The sequence below is a fragment of the Lepidochelys olivacea genome (assembly GCF_965140295.1).
Source record: "Lepidochelys olivacea isolate rLepOli2 genome assembly, chromosome: 2".
In the NCBI taxonomy this organism is placed as follows: Eukaryota; Metazoa; Chordata; order Testudines; family Cheloniidae; genus Lepidochelys; species Lepidochelys olivacea.
This window is the reverse complement of record NC_140412.1, coordinates 183326669-183344101: the sequence shown is the minus strand read 5'-3', so window position 1 is coordinate 183344101 and position 17433 is coordinate 183326669. Positions and strand designations below refer to the sequence as shown.

General features: G+C 45.7%; 1 protein-coding gene across 1 annotated transcript in view; it reads left to right on the top strand.

Annotated features, from left to right (window-relative positions):
• AVL9 (AVL9 cell migration associated) overlaps positions 1-17433 on the top strand; it is a 69598-nt gene that overhangs the window by 17635 nt on the left and 34530 nt on the right. The window contains exons 2-3 of the mRNA XM_084621349.1: positions 2262-2382; positions 10866-10951. Of these exons, the coding sequence (XP_084477475.1) occupies positions 2262-2382; positions 10866-10951 (207 nt within the window). The remainder of the gene's footprint in view (positions 1-2261; positions 2383-10865; positions 10952-17433) is intronic.

The window sequence follows — 17433 nt, the reverse complement described above, 5'->3', positions numbered from 1 at the left end:
GGCTCCCCCCCCCCTTTGCCCCCTGATTAATCACTGAGACTGGGAGACAACAGAGACTATGCAAGGAAGGATAACTTCTCCTCACGTCCCTTGCTGGCTTATGATGAAAACGGCTCAGTAGACTGTGACCCTTGTCTCTAGAGAAAGAAAGGTTACGTGGAGGATCACAGTGAGCCTCTGAGGCTAGCGCAATCCGCCAGGAAACGCGGGACCCACGGAGGCAAGGATAGAGCTTTGTCACAACTGGTATCAGAAGTGGGATTTGGTAGGGTCTCAATGTTACCTTGGCTCCGGGGATCATGTGGATACGGTGATAGGTCTCAGTCGTCCGCCCTGGTTTTGTAGAGAACACATCTCTGTTGCAATTAATCATGTTGGCTGCCTCGATCTTTTGGATTGGCATCAAGTCAGATGATATCCTCACTTGCTCGTGTAAGTTATCCTCCTGAGGAAGGGTCTCCTGCATGACTAAGCATGCCTCTTGATCGTGCCTTAACCTGGTACCAGGGATTTGTTTAGCCTGGAGCTAATATATCTATCTCCCACTACTTTTCTATAGCCATCTGGCCTTGCCCCGTCACACCATATACTATTGAAATGATTTCCTACATGATTTCTTTGCATGCTCTTCTATGGAAGTTCACAATGTTTGAAAAATACTGTACTTTTACAAGTTTGACAACTGATTGATCTTCAGCTGAACATCTTCTATCAGAAATTATACTTTTTCCCTTAATAACCTCTGCTCTCTTTAATGATAAATGAAAATTTGGCTAGAGCTCTCACTCCCTCATTGTGACAAGTTGATTTAACTATTACATTTAGAAATTTCTGTGGGATTTTTTTAATTGGCAATATTACATTGAGTCACATTTATTATACTGTTGAAGATAGTACCCATAATGTCAGTGACTCGGTAAAGCAGAACCTCCATCTCACTCACTTTTCCAGTGATTGCTTGATTAGTCTGCACTACTGTTACTTTTGTAGAGTCTTACATTTTAAGGGTCATCCTTTCTCTTTCAATCGCTGACAAATTGATTTGTGTACTTGAATTGAAAACATTTTCTTCCCTCCACCCTCAAAACCATATAGTAGGTGTAGATTTTCAACTGCACAAAACAAGATGCTTTGTTCATTCTTTTACATTCTATTTTAACTATAACCAGTCAGGCAGAAGACCTAGGTGTCACTAGACAGCTTAATGAAAATATCTACTTGATGCACAGAAGTGGTCAATAAAAAGTTAGGTTGCATAAAAAATGGGATAGAAAGTACTGACTGTATTATAATGGCGTTATATAAATAAATGCTATGTTTTTCCCCTTGAATGTATTCTGTTCAAGTCTAGTCAACCCTTCCCTAGAAATACACACCAAAAAAAAAAGGGGTCCCGAGGTGGGCGATAAATGATTAGATGTATAGTGAGACTTCATATGAAGAGAGATTGAGAAGATTAGGATTCTTAACTAGAAAGATGATGAATAGGGGATACGATTGAGGTATTCAGAATAATGAATGAGATACAGATGGTAAATTGGAAGTTCCCATTTATCTCTTCTCCCAATACAAGAACAAAAGGCCATCAAATGAAATTGCAAAGCAACACTTTTAAAACTGATAAAAATAAATACTCTTAGCACACAACTAACCTGTGGAATTTATTGCACCAAGAGATTACTGAAGGCAAGGGCTTAATAAGATCCAAAATAGTACTTAGTTATAAATATAGATATAGTAGAACCTCAGAGTTATGAACACCAGAGTTACCAACTGACCAGTCAACCACACACCTTGTTTGGAAAGGGAAGTACACAATCAGGAAGCTCCAGAGAGACCCCCTCCTCCCCAAAAAAGGGCAAGTACAGTACTGTATTAAACATAAACTAATAAAAATAAAGGGAAAGCAGGATTTTTCTTCTGCATAGTAAAGGTTCAAAGCTGTATTAAGTCAATGTTCAGTTGTAAACTTTTGAAAGAACAACCATAACATTTTGTTCTGAGTTACGAACAACTCCCATTCCCGTAACTCTGAGGTTTTACTGTAGTGACATCATCTACAAGTAGATGGTATAAAGGATGTAGACCCTCATGCAGGTTGTTCACAATGGAATTTTTTGCACCTTAGTCTGAAGCACTTGGTTCTAGCCTCCAGTGGAGACAAAATTCTAGACTTGAGGCACTGCTGGACTGATTTTGTGTGGCAGTTTGTATCTATTTCTGTTTTGAATAACATGGCCTCCCCCCCTGCCCCTTTTCAGGTTGAATTCTCCTATCCTCCCCTCCTCTCAGGAGAAGGACATGACAGCCACAGTTTACCAGAAGAATGGAAATACTTGCCTTTCCTTGCCTTGCCAGATGGAGCTCACAACTATCAAGAAGGTAAGAAATCAAACATGAGGTTACAGCATGTGAGTGGGGATCTGTGGCAGTAGCTGAAGACACTGGGTCCTCCTGTGTGCTTCTACTAGGGGGGAAAGAATCCTGACACTTGAACTATTAATTAACCAGGCTTCTGACTACTTGAATTCTATTAATCTTTATTTTGTAGTTTAGTCCACAACTGCAGAAATGGATTTTACAGAAATGGAATCTGTAAAAAGAAGCAACTTAAAATACCTGCGCCTTTAAACTGAACCCTGATCATGAGAATGCATCCAGCAGCAGGAAATCTTCACTGAATACAGGGGGTTCCTTTAAAGGTTACAACCTCACTTGCCTATGGTTATAAAATAAAATAACCCACAGTCCCCAAAACCTTCATTAAGGAAATCTGGTCCTGTAAATATTTATGGAGGTAGGAGAAAAAGTATTCAAAAGCTTGTGAACAAAGCAATCTGTTTTTGCTTAAATAGATCTGTGGTTCTCAAAATGTGTTCTACAGATCCTTATGGACAGTCTGCAGAAATCATATAGTGAGAACCAACCAATAAGAAGGGCAGGAGGACTTGCTATGAAGAGTAGTGGCCTTCAGAATGAAAAGGTGGGAGAATCATTTTGCGATGTTGTTACTATTTAGGACTTAGCCAAGGTATAGCAGTCTACAGGTAAATATATCTATAGATGGTTTTGCTCTGTCTATAGATGGAAAAATGAAATATTTTATTTAACATTTTTCTCTTAATCTTGCTTTATGCTTCCTCCTCAAGAAGACCAGGTCTCTGAGAAACCAAGGATTAGTTTACACAAGTCCTATTGTCTGGGACTTGCAGTTTCAAATTCTGAATCAGTACCAAAATAGCACTATAAGTGCCGGAGAAACAGGGATCACTTTAAAATGAACACTTGAAAGTATTTTATTTTTACAAGTAATGCCAAAGGGTCCTATAACTGAAAGATTAGAGGGAAATTTTTTGTTTCATTCCAGATTTTTTGCTTTGTGCATTTGTGACCGTACTTTTTATGTACCGTGGTACCTTTCATTGTGTACTGTGGTGCCATGTACAGTCAATTGGTCTGTTTCTTCTTCGAGTGCTTGTTCATGTCAGTTCCAATCAGGTGTGCATGCGCTGCGTGCATGACAGCCGGAAGATTTTTCCCCAGCAGTATCCATAGGGTTGGCCTGGGTGCCCCCTGGAGTCATGCCTTCAGGGCGCCCAATATAGGGCCCTGCCGACCCGACTCCCCCCCCGCCCCCCCCAGTTCCTTCTTACCGCTGGTGACAGCTAGCTGAAGCTTCCCTCACTCTTGCTTTTGCAAGTGCCTTTAGTAATGTCCTACTGTCAGTTGTATTTAGTTAGTAGTGTTAGTAGTTTCTCTTAAGGTTCCGTTGCCGGGGCCTCTCCCCTCCGCCCTAGTTCGTTCCCCAACACTGGGGCATGCCTCGGTCACCAGAGTTCAAATCGTGTGAAGTCTGTGGGAAATTGATGCCAAAGAGTGACCCACATACTTCTTGTTTGAAGTGACTCGGTGAGAGTCACCAAAAGGACAAGTGCCGCATTTGCAAGGGGTTTGCGAGGACCCTTAAGGATCGCGAGCAGAGACTCAGAATTCTCCTCATGGAGGCAGCCCTCCCTCTGCAGTCCAACCCCAGATCAGCGGAGCCCGTGCCAAGTGCCGCCGCCTCTGTGCGCAGCGTACCGGTGCCGACTGCGTGTGAGCTGGCACCAAGGAAGGAAGCTAAGAATTCCCGGCACCGAGACGGCGCTGAACATAAGACTTGTGGCAGGCGCTGATCTTCATCCCCGGTGCCTCAGAAGAAAAAGAAGCAGGAGAGATGCTGATCCCCCTCCTAAGCCTAAGGAGCCAGTGGCAGCGAGGGCTCAGCCCATCCAGCTGGCTTCGGGCCCAGTGCCTCCTAGGGGCTCGTCGACTCCTTCCCTGCAAGGGGTCCAATCAAGCCCAGCCTACTACCGTTCTCCAGACTGTCATGGGTGGGACATTGAACTCCCCTCGACTATGGAGACTTTTGAGGTGGCGCAGGACCTTATTTGCCTGACGGCACTGCCTTCTCCAAGGAGGGACGAGGCACCAGTGATAACCCGGCCTCCTATCTGATCTAGGGGCAAGCCATCAATTATGTCACACCGCTCCCCAGCTCCGCTGCACCACTCCCCGGTGGCGACCGCCCACGTTGGGGGACTGCATCAATCCCCAGAGGCTCGGCACCACCCCGTACCACTCCTCCATGGTCTTCCTTTCCGGAGACCTCGGAGTCTGAGGTGGAGTCCTAGCACTCAGATAGGTCCAGCAGCAGGAGGTCTAGATCCTCCAGCACCTTGGCCACCTCAATGGCAACCACCAGCTCAGTGGCCTTTTAGGCCCAGGGAGTCCAATCATCAAGCCCAGGGTCAGAGCCAGGCTTCAAGATCCAGGTCAGTGTCGGTTGTGTCAGCATCCTTCACCCCCTTAGAGCAGCTGGCACCGGAGACTATGCTGATACCTCCGCCTTCCGCTCGGACCTCAGCGCCGGCACCCACCACCTTGGCACCAGCAATAGAGTAACCTAACAAACAGTGTGACCATCTTGGTGTCGAGGGCAGTGACCAAGGCCATGGGCCGGTGCTATCATCCTTGTCCTCCCTAGATGAGGCCGTTGAGGGCACTTCAACAACCCTGGCCTTGGAGGATAACAGAGTTCTGCAACAGTTGTTGCGTAGGGTGGCCCAGAACCTGGGGATCCAGGCAGAGCAACTGGTAGAGGATGCTGATTCCATGGTGGACATCCTTGCCCCCTCTGGGCCCTCGCATATTGCGCTCCCACTCATCAAGTCTATAAATGAGACCACAAAAACTTTGTGGCACACTCCGGTCTCTTTGCCCCCTACAGCTAAGAGAAATGAGAGATGCTATTTCAAAGGGATATGAGCATCTCTATTCTCATCCTCCACCCAACTCTTTGGTGGTGGATGCTACAAACCAAAGGGAGCATCATGGGTTTCAGGGACCCTTCCCTAAAAATCAGGAGGTGAAAAAGGTGAACTTGTTCAGGAGGAAAGTCTACTCCATCGGTTGTTTACAGCTCCACATTTCAAACCAGCATGCCATTATTAGTAGGTACTCCTTTAACACCTGCGGAGCAATGGCCAAGTTTGATGAGCTATTACCACCAGACTCCTGCACCGAATTTAATGCTTTGGTGGAGGAAGGCAAATTCATTTCCAGGACCTCTTGCAGCTGGCTCTTGACGGTGGCGACATGGCCTCCTGAACCATCGCTACCGTGGTGGCCATGAGAAGGTCCTCTTGGCTTCAGGTCTCTGGACTCCCTCACGAAGGACTCCCCTTTGAAGGTCAGGCCCTATTCTCTGAAAAGACAGACAGGAAACTTCACAGTTTAAAAGACTTGAGGGCCACCCTCAAATCCCTGGGCATACATCCCCCTGCTACACAGTGCAGGCACTTCAGGCCGCAGCCTCCTCTGCGGTTTTACCAGCAAAACAGACCATATGGTTCCCGGAAGAGGAATAGGGGAGTCAGGAAGAGGCCACACTCATCCTCAGGCCAGGGCTTTGGCCAACCCAAGCTGCCCTGGCCCCAAACTGGCCTTTTGAAGGTGTGGTTGAGGACGGCACACCAGAACAAGAACTGGATCTACCCTGCCTCACCTTTTCGTCCTTTCCCTTTCCCTTTTCTACTGTACATGGTCCCGTATCCCTTCGAACTGCTGGGTGATCCGCACGGTAGAGAGGGGATACTCCATCCAATTCTGTGCCCCCCCCCATTGCCTTCCTTCCCCATCCCTCTTCATGGACTCCTCTCACGAGCAACTCCTTATACAGGAGGTGCACTTGCTCCTTTCGCTAGGGGCAGTGGAAGAGGTTCCTCAGGAGCAGACGGGCAAGGGTTTCTATTCCCGGTATCTCCTAATACCGAAAGCCAAAGGCGGGCTCAGGCCCATCCTAGACCTGCGAGAACTCAACAAGTTCATGACGAAGCTCAAGTTCCGCATGGTCTCTTTGGCCTCCATCATCCCTTTATTAGATCCAGGAGACTAGTATACCGCTCTCGACTTGAAGGACCCGTAATTTCACATAGCAATAATTCTGTCCCACAGAAAATACCTCAGGTTTGTGGTGAACAACACCCACTACCAGTTTACAGTCCTTCCATTCGGCCTGTCGGCAGCACCTAAAGTGTTTACCAAGTGCATGGCAGTCATGGCTGCGTTCCTGCGCAGGCGGCAGGTATAGGTGTTCCCGTACCTCGATGACTGACTGACTCATCAAGGGCCGCTCCAGGTCTCAAGTGGAGGCACAAGTCGACTTCAAAAGAACAACGTTCGACAAACTGGGCCTCTTTCTGAATGAGGGGAAATCAAAGTTGTCCCCGGTCCAGAGGATAGAGTTTATAGGGGCAGTACTGGACTCAACACAAGCCAGGGCATACCTCCTGAAAGCAAGGCTTCAGTCCCTCGGCGACACCATACAAGGTCTCAGGCAGTTCCCCACCACCGCGAGGAATTGCCTGAAACTCCTGGGACATGTGGTGGCTTATACCTATGTAGTACAGCATGCCAGACTCAAACTTTGATCTCTTCAGTTATGGCTAGTGTTAGTGTATCAGCCAGTCTGGGACAGCTTCGACAGGATTGTAACCCTGCCCGGTACTCGACTCCCTCCTGTGGTGGCTTGACCCACAGGTAGTATGTGTAGGAGTCCCCTTCACCATCCCCCAGCTGTCTCTCTCGCTAGTGATGGATGCGTCAGCCTTGGTGCTGGGGAGCACATTTGGAAGACCTCAGGACACAAGGCCTCTGGTCTCAGGCGGAACTCGCTCTCCACATCAGTGTCAGAGTTGAGAGCGGTGTGCCTTGTATGACAGACTTTCCGAGCCCACTTTGACAGGGAGATGTGTATCAGTTATGATAGACGACACCACGGCAATGTTTTATATCAACAAACAGGCTGGTGCATGCTTCTGTCCCCTGTACCAGGAAGCGGGACTTCTGTGTAGAGCATTTGATACATCTGAAAGCATCATACCTCTCTGGAGTACAGAACGAGTTGGTGGACTATCTCAGCAGGTCGATCCTTCGCCCGGATGTTGCAAACTCAATCTTCCATCAGTGGGGTTTTCCCCAGATAGACCTGTTTGCCACGTGACACAACAGGAAGTGCCAGCAGTTTTGCTCCCTCCGGAATCACAGCCCAGGTTCCATCGTGGTCACATTCAGCCTTCCCATGGGAGGAGGCTGTCTCCTATACGTGTTTCTGCCTATCTCTCTCGTTCACAAGGTGCTCCTCAAGATACAGAGGGAACAAGCTTCGGTGATATTGATATTCCCAGCCTGGCCTCGCCAGCACTGGTACACATCGCTCCTGGAAATGTCCCTGGAAGCTCCAGTCACCATGCCGCTCTTCCCGGACTTACTAACTTAGGATCACGGTCAACTTCAGCACCCAAACTTTGAGTCGCTGCATCTCATGGCATGGAAGCTCCATGGCTTAACCCAACGGAGCTCTCTTGCTCGGACCCAGTTAGACAAGTCCTCCTTGGCCGTAGAAAGCCCTCCACCAGGGCTACCTATCTTGCCAAGTGGAAGAGATTTTTAATCTGGTTGGCGCAGCATCATTCGTCCCTGACACTCATCTCTGTGCAACTTATATTAGACTATCTTCTCCATCTCAAGCAGCAGGGGCTGTCCATGTTGTCAATAACGGTTCACTTGGCTGCCATCTCTGCCTTCCATCCAGGCTCAGAGGTCCGGTCAATCTTTGCCAGCCCTATGGTCAGCCATTTCCTCAAAGGTCTCGACAGGCTATATTCGCAAGTCAGGAAGCCGGTCCCAGCCTGGGACCTCAACCTGGTCCTTTCCAGATTGACGGCGCTGTCTTTTGAACCGCTAGCGACATGCTCCCTGCTCTACCTCTCGTACAAGGTGGCATTTCTGGTGGCAATAACCTCAGCCAGGGGGGTGTCTGAGCTCAAGGCCCTAACATCAGAGCCCCCTTACACCATGTTCTGTAAGGACAAGGTTCAGCTCGGGCAACATCCAGCTTTCCTCTCAAAGGTTGTCTCCCAGTTTCACATCAACCAGGACATCTTCCTCCAGTGTTCTATCCTAAGCTACACTCGAGGGGCAGAAAGCAGAGGCTTCATTCTTTGTATATCTTCAGACCCCCTGCCTTTTATATTAAAAGAACATAACCATTCCGGAAGTCCATTCAACTATTTGTGGCTGTGGCGGACAGAAGGGTCTTCCAGTCTCTTCCCAACAAATTTCGTTGTGGATCATGTCCTGCATTTGACAGTGCTACAACTTGGCCCAGGTGCGAGCCCTCCAATCACTGCACACTCCACCAGGGTGCAGGCCTCTTCAGCAGCTTTCCTAGCTCCGGTTCTTACCCAGGAAATATGCAGGGCAGCAACGTGGTCTGCAATACGCACTTTCCCTGCACATTATGCGATTACCCAGCAGGCCAGAGACGACATGGCCTTTGGTAGAGCGGTATTCTAGCTGGTGGACAGCTCTGACCCTGCCTCCTGAAGGGCTTGTGATTCACCTGCTTTGAATTGATATGAACAAGCACTTGAAGGAAAAAACGGTTACTCACCTTCTCGTAACTGTTGTTCTTCGAGATATGTTGTTCATGTCCATTCCAATACCCTCCATCCTACCCCTCTGTCAGGGTACCCGGTAAGAAGGAACTGATGGGGGGGGGTCAGGTTGGGTTGGCAGGGCCCTATATTAGGTGCCATGAAGGCGCAACTTCAGCGGGTGCCCAGGCCGACCGTATGGATACTGCTAGGGGAAAATCTTCTGGCTGTCATGCACACGGCGTGCACACACCTGATTGGAATGAACAGCACATCTCGAAGAACAAAAGTTATGAGAAGATGAGTCACTGTTTTTCCTCTGCACAGCAACAGGGGAGAAGAAAATTTTTAAAAAGAAGAAATTGTAAAATCCACAAAAATACCCTGATACTACTTTTAGTTAGGGTTTTGTTATGTTTCTAATGAAAATTGTCTGACCCTCTAAATTTTAGAGGTATTTCATCTGGAATTGGTAGCAAAAGTATAGGAGTTGTATCAAAAGAATTTATCTTTGCATCAGTAAAAGGCCACTCCTTGACTCTGTGTTGGGTCCTGACTTTGTTTCATTTCTGTATAATTAAATATCAAATGATCTACTGAGTGCATTCTAAAGCAGGAAGTAGGAGCAGGTGAGTGAAGTTGTTTCTACATTGGCTCAGTGCCACAGTCCTATGCATGAAAGCTAAATAGTTGACTTTCTGTCATTTCATTACCACAGCAACAGGTCATTAATGCATATTTTGAAGTAAGAGAGATTGCTTCAAAGCTAGCATAGCAACAAAGCAACTAAACCTGGTGAGGTGTATATCCTTGAGTTTTATGGCCAGAAACACACTAAAGATTTCATTTGGGATTACCAAATGTATTTCAAATTAAGATTACTGTAAATTTACTATAACATATTGGGCCTGATTTTCCTGTGCAGGTTATGAGTAATTCACAGTGTAGGAGTTACTAGGGTTCCATGAAATGGGGAATTAGGCTACTTGTTTATTGGCTTGGAGAGACATTTATTAAAAATTCTACTAAACCCCTAGCCTATCTCTTTAGAATGTAGTGAAATCTATAAAAGGGACTGACAATTTTTAGTACCTAACTCCTTGTCTCAAGAGACTACTCCATATTTTTAAGTACAGTTCTGTTTCATTTCATTATTACAAAGTCAGTAACCAATTTTAGTCACTCTCAAGACAGGGTTTGCTTCATAGTGAAATGTTGTTGTGAACTGCAAAACAGAATTCTTCTAATGACTGCTTTGCCTTTGCTGTATCTGTAAATTAGCAATTAACACAGTGGCTCTCAAACTTTTTTACTGGTAACCCCTTTCACATAGCAAGTCTCTGAGTGCAACCCCCCTTATAAATTAAAAACTCTTTTTTATATATTTAACACCATTATAAATGCTGGAGGCAAAGCAGAGTTTGGGGTGCAGGTTGACAGCTCATGACCCCCCCAATGTAATAACCTCGTGACCCCCAGTTTGAGAACCCCTGAATTAACAGTTAGTGGCAGTAGTATATCTATCTGTTTGCATAATTATTAAACACTGTATAGCTTTGAAGTAAATCCTATAGGTTATAATGAAAAGCTCTTTTTTTTTTTTAATGCCCTTGGTCACGTCATAGCATAAATATTGCTTATTTGGCACCTTTGTATGGAGACAAAGTGAGTTGTTTAGTAGTTACTTGAGCAGTTGGGTCACAGGTTTAGACAAAAAGACTTCAGCTCTACTTACAAAAGGGTAGAGCTGGTAGAAAGTGCAATTTCTTGAGTAAGGCTTTTGTAAATGAGAGTAATGTTGAAAAAGATGACTACAGAGCTGAAAATACAAAATGTTGATATATCATTCTGTTGGTGGCTGATGAAGCTTTTTCTCTCCTTTCTTAGATACTGTGTTTTTCCACTTGCCACCAAGATGTGGAGATCGAACCACAATATACGGTGTCTCTTGCTATAGGCAGATTGAAGCCAAGGTAATTTATAGTTGCAAATATGCAAGAGTAAAATTGCAGAAATGAATGGGTGAAATTATATGACCTTCGTTATGCAAGAGATCAACCCTAAATGGTCAGAATGGTCCCTCTGGCCTTGAAACCTATGAATCTGCAGAGTAGGCACCTTCAGAGCTGAAGAAGTCTGTCCTTTCACCACCAGGATCATTGTGGTCCATGTCAGTCTCCCTACACATCCCATTATATGTTTTGGTTACAGTGAATCTACCAAGCAAGAGCTCCCAGAAGCTGAAGTAAGCTGGAAGAATCTGTCAGACTAGCTAAGAATTTATATTGCCAGGGAAGTGCTGAAAGCAGGTTTAAATTATTCCAGTAGCAGCCCTTAGAAGATCTTTGGGTACCTCTATTGTCTATTGCACAGACACAAATTCTTCCTTCATGTAACTCCTTTATTTCCAGAAAAGATATTGGTCTCCTTTGCAAAAAGTAAATTTTCAAGGTGGATCAAAATTCTCCTTTGCACAGGTTTTCCATTAAATGTGGTTCTCTATTGTCCAGACCAATTAGATTTTCAGGGAAGTATTTTGGGGCTGCAAGGGCCCAGTAAGGAGGTTGTAGTGTGTATTGTCCCACTCTCTTTGGGGAAATTGTCTTGTACTTGATCTGATATATGTGCAACGTGCCAAGATTTTAAAAAGTGTTGGGCACATTATAAATGTTTGTAGTTATAATTATTCTCTAATGTTATTACACACTTATTTTAAAATATGTATAATAACCTTTCCAATGACATGCAACAACCTTGAATGTCTAATAGTTTTTAGAGGGAGTTCTGGATAACTTTTATTTCAGAAGTGCTAAATGACATGCTGTGTACTTTATATTGTCCCCCAATCACATTTGGATTCCGTTAAAGTCTGTTTGTTCTTGTACAATATTAAATGCATAATTGCAATTTTATTATTATTATTTTTGTATTGCTTCTGGTTTATTCAATATTTGTGCAATAGGGCCTTATTGTGGTAACCTGTGGTTAAAGTCTGTCTGTATTTAACTGTATGGTTGTTTTAACTTAGTTTTGTTATACTGCTGATTTCAGTCTCTGCTGTTTACTAACCACTAAGAGGGTAAATAGATTTTAAATTGAACTGTTTTGGAACAAGTGGAATATAAAGCAATATGTGTTTTATGTAGCAACAACTTCAGAATTCTGCCCAATCTGGCTCTTTGGTAGATATGTGGGCTGTAATCCACATTGTTGCTGTTTTGTACAGTATAAGAGAATCATTTGACTATATGATTTCTGTCTCTACCCTTTCTAGCCCTGCTGATAAATGTTAGAACTATTTCTTCTAGCTGAGAGAGTAGCTGACGCCACAGGTGTTGCCACTTCCATTTACAGCTGGCTAGAAGAAAATGCCCGAGCATGACACACTCTTTCCAGGCAAAAGCTTTTCAACTGGTCCCTTTGTATAGGTATTGTGTCAGAGAAGGAGGAGGGAGAGGTTGTGGCCTTTTGCTTGTCAAATCATCTGTTTCTTCCCCATCCCATTGCCTTCTATTTGTGCTGGTGCCTTTTCAACAGTCTTCAGTACCAAAGACTGTGCATAGCATCTCAGTAATACTCAGCAAATTAGTCAAATGTGGTCTAGCTGAAAGTACTATAAAGTTGTTGCATAATTGGTTGAAAAGTTATACTCAAAGAGTAGTTTTCAATGGTTCACTGTCAAACTGAGAGAGTATATCTAGTGGAGCTCCATAGGGATCTGTTATAAGTCCGGTACTATTTAATATTTTCATTAATGACTTGGATAATGGAGTGGAGACTCTGCTCATAAAATTTTCAGATGACACCAAGCTGGGAGGGGTGCAAGCACTTGGGAGGACAGGATTAGAATTCAAAATGATTTTGATAAATTGAAGAATTGCTCTGAAATCAACAAGATAAAATTCAATAAAGACAAGTGCAAGTTATACATTTAGGAAGGAAAAATCAAATGCACAACTATAAAATGGAGAATAAACTGGCTAGGAACTACTATCCCACAAAAGGATCTGGGGGTTACAGTGGATCACAAATAGAATATGCAACAACATTGTGATGCAGTTGTGAAAAAAGGCAAATGTAATTCTGGGGTGTATTAACAGGAGTGTCATATGTAAGACATAGGAGAGAATTGTTCCAATCTGCTCTGCACTGTCAAGGTCAGCCTGGAGTATTGTGTCCACGTTTGGGCACCACATGCTAGGAAACATGGACAAATTGGAGAGAGTCCAGAAGAGAGCAACAAAAAATGATAAAAAGGTTTAAAAAAAACCTGATGTATAAAGATTAAAAAAACCTGTGTGTGTTTAGTCTTGAGAAAAGAAGACTGAGGGGAATGACCTGATAAATGTCATCAAATATGTTAAGAGCTGTTACAACGATTAGTTGTTCTCCTTATCCATTAGAAGTAGGACAAGAAGTAACAGGCTTAATCTGCAACAAGGGAGATTTAGGTTAGATATTAGAAAAAACTTTCAAACTATAAGGGTTGCCAAAGGAGATTGTGGAATCCCCATCTTTGGAGGATTTTAAGAACAAGTTTGACAAACACCTGTCAGAGGTTGTCTAGGTATACTTAGTCCTGCCTCAGCATCGGGGAGTAGGGGTGGACTAGATGGCTTTTTGAGGTCCCTTTCAGCTTAACATTTCTGTGCTCTGGCCTACACTATGGGGTTAGGTCAAATTTAGCCACGTTAGGTCGATTTTAAAATGAACGCGTCTACACAACCAACTCCGTTCCATCAATCTAAAGGGCTCTTAAAATCGACTTCTGTACTTCTCCCTGGCGAGGGGAGTAGCGCTAAAATCGACCTTGCTGGGTCGAATTTGGGGTAGTGCAGACGCAATTCAACGGTATTGGCCTCTGGAAGCTATCTCACAGTGCTCCAATGTGACCACTCTGGACAGCACTTTGAACTCTGATGCACTAGCCAGGTACACAGGAAAAGCCCCGGGAAATTTTGAATTTCATTTCCTGTTTGGTCAGCATGGTGAGCTCAGCAGCACAGGTGACCATGCAGTCCCCCCAGAATCGAAAACGAGCTCCAGCATGGACTGAAAGGGAGACACTGGATCAGGTTGGTGTATGGGGAGAAAAATCTGTGCAAGCCGAACTGCAATCAAAAAGAAGAAATACTAATATATATGCCAAAATCGCACAGGGCATGGTGGAGAGAGACTACAACAGGGACACACAGCAGTGCCGCATGAAAGTTAAGGAGCTGAAGCAAGCCTACCAAAAGACAAAGGAGGTAAACGGTTGCTTGGGTCAGAGCCCCATACATTCTGCTTCCATGATCAGCTGCATGCCATTCTGGGGGGGAACCTACCACTATCCCACCACTGTCCGTGGACACCTGCAAGGGAGGAGTCTTACGCAACAGTGTGGAGGATTTTGTGGAGGAGGAGGAGGAGAAGGCACAGCAGGCAAGTGGTGAATCCGTTCTCCCTGGCAGCCAAGACCTTTTCATCACCCTGGAGCCAATACCCTCCCCAGGCGGGATCCCTGACCCTGAAACTGGAGAAGGCAGCTCTGGTGAGTGCACATTTGTAACTACAGTACAGGGTTTAAAAGAAATAGTGTTTAATGTTTGATTTGCCCTGAAGAATTGGGATGCATTCACGGCCAGCACAGCTACTGGAAAAGTCTGTTAACATGTCTGGGGATGGAATGGGAATCCTCCAGGGACATCTCTATGAAGCTCTCTTGGAGGTACTCTGAAAGCCTTTGCAGAAGATTTCTGGGGAGGGCTGCCTTTTTTTCGTCCTTCATGATAGGACACTTTACCATGCCAAGCTAGTAGCAAGTAGTTTGGAATCGTTGCAGCACAAAGCATGGCAGTGAATGGTCCTGGGTTTTGGTCGCATTCAAGCAACATTCAGTCTATGTCTTTCCAGGTTAGCCTCAGGAGACTGATATGATTCATGGTCACCTGGTTGAAATAGGGGAATTTTTGTAAGGGAACAGTAAAAGGACCCCGTTCATGCTGGGCTGTTTGCGCTTGGCTAAAATGGATCATCCCAGAGAATAGCCACGCGGTTGGGTGGGGGGAGGTGTGTGCTGTACATCCACCCAAAAACTGCAGCCCCTCCATTTAAATGGCAAACCCAACTGGCATTGCTTGCTATGGGAAAGGATGGCACTGCAGTTTGAAACCATTCCCACATGTTATGAAGGCATAAGTAGCCAACCCCGTGTACCAAAAGGCTTAACATGGCTGCCTGGAAACTGAATTCTGTTGCCCAACCATGTGTGATGTGTCAGCATACCGGCAGGCGCTCAATAATAAAAGGCAAAATGCGACCTTGTACCTAAAGCACATGTGCTGTCTGCTGTGAATTGCTTGATTCACTGTGAAAGAGTCTCCCTTTTTATCTCCCCCACACCACCACCCCCGGTGCAAATGTTTCTATGCTCCCTCTATCATCTCTGTCTCTGAGGTTATCGCAGATTAGAAGGCAAAAAAACGATGACATGTTTTCCGAGCTCATGCAGTCCTCCCGCACCAGTTGGGCACAGCTTAATGCATGGAGGCATTCAGTGGCAGAGGCCAGGAAAGCATTAAGTGACCACGATGAGCAGAGGCAGGAGGCGATGCTGAGGCTAATGGGGGAGCAAACGGACATGATGAAGCATCTGTTGGAGCTGCAGGAAAGCCAACAAGAGCACAGACCCCCGTTGCATCCATTGTATAACTGCCTGCCCTCCTCCCCAAGTTCCATATCCTCCTCGCCCAAGAACGTGGTTGGAGGGGAGGCTCCGGGCACCCAGCCACTCCACTCCAGAGGATGGCCCAAGCAACAGAAGGCTGTCATTCAAACAGTTTTGATTTGTAGTGTGGCTACAATAAGCAATGTGCCCTTGTCCTTCCCTCCTTCTCCACCCCACCCCACCCAGGATACCTGGTCAGTTATCTCACTTTTTTTTTTAATTAATAAAGAAAGAATGCATAGTTTCAAAACAATAGTTACTTTATTTCGAAGGGGGGAGGGTGGTTGGCTTACACGGAAATAAAATCAACAAAGGGGGTGGGTGTGCATCAAGGAGAAACACACAACTGTTACACCGTATCCGGCCAGTCATGAAACTGGTTTTCAAACCCTCTCTGATGCGCAGCGTGCCTAGCTGTGCTCTTCTAATCACCCTGGTGTCTGGCTGCTCAAAATCAGCCACCAGGCGATTTGCTTTAACCTCCCACCCCGCCATAAACATCTTCCCCCTTATTCTCACAGATATTATGGAGCACACAGCAAGCAGCAATAACAATGGGAATGTTGGTTGCGCTGAGGTCTAACTTGGTCAGCAAACAGAGCCAGCGAGCTTTTAAACATCCAAAGGCACATTCTACCACCATTGTGCACTTGCTCAGCCTATAGCTGAACTGCTCCTTACTGTTGTCCTGGCTGCCTGTGTACGGCTTCATGAGCCATGGGAGCAAGGGGTAGGCTGCGTCCCCAAGGATCACTATTGGCATTTCAACATCCCCAACAGTAATTTTCTGGTCTGGGGAGTAAGTCCCTTCTTGCAACTGCTCGAACAGCCTGGAGTTCCTAAAGATGCGAGCGTCATGCACCTTTCCTGGCCTTCCCCCATTGATGTCACTTATGATACACAAGTGCTTGCAGCACCATTGAGAAGTACCTATTGCGGCTTACATACTGGTTGGCAAGGTGGTCCAGTGCCAAGATAGGGATATGTGTTCCGTCTATTGCCCCACCACAGTTAGGGAACTCCATTGCAGCTAAGTCATCCAGTATGACCTGCACGTTTCCCAGTCACTACCCTTGTTAACAGAATGTCAGTGATTGCATTGGCTACTTGGATCACAGCAGTCCCCACAGTAGACTTGCCCACTCCAAATTAATTCCCTACTGACCGGTAACAGTCAGGCATTGCAACCTTCCACAGGGCTATTGCCACTCCCTTCTCAACTGTCAGGGCAGCTCTCATCTTAATATTCCTGTACTTCAGGGCAGGGGAAAGCAACTCTCAAAGTTCAAGGAAAGTGGCCTTACGCATGCGAAAGTTTCGCAGCCACTGTGAATCATCCCATACTGGCAACACTATGCAGTCCCACCAGTCTGTGCTTGTTTGCCAGGCCCAGAATCAGCGTTCCACTGTATCAACCAGCCCCACTGCCGCCATGATGTCCCAATTGCCACAGCCCGTGCTTTCAGGAATGTCTGTGTCCATGTCCTCCTCACAATCGTCCTTGTGCTGGCGTCTCTTAGCCCGGTTCTGCACATACTCCAGTATAATGCACGAGGTGTTTACAATGCTCACAATAGCTGCGGTGAGCTGAGCGGGCTCCATGCTTGCCGTGCTATGGCGTCTGCAGAGGTAGCCCAGGAAAAAAGGCGCGAAACGGTTTTCTGCCGTTGCTTTCATGAAGGGAGGGAGGGAGGGGCGACTGATGACATGTACCAAAAACCACCCTCGACAACATTTTTGCCCCAT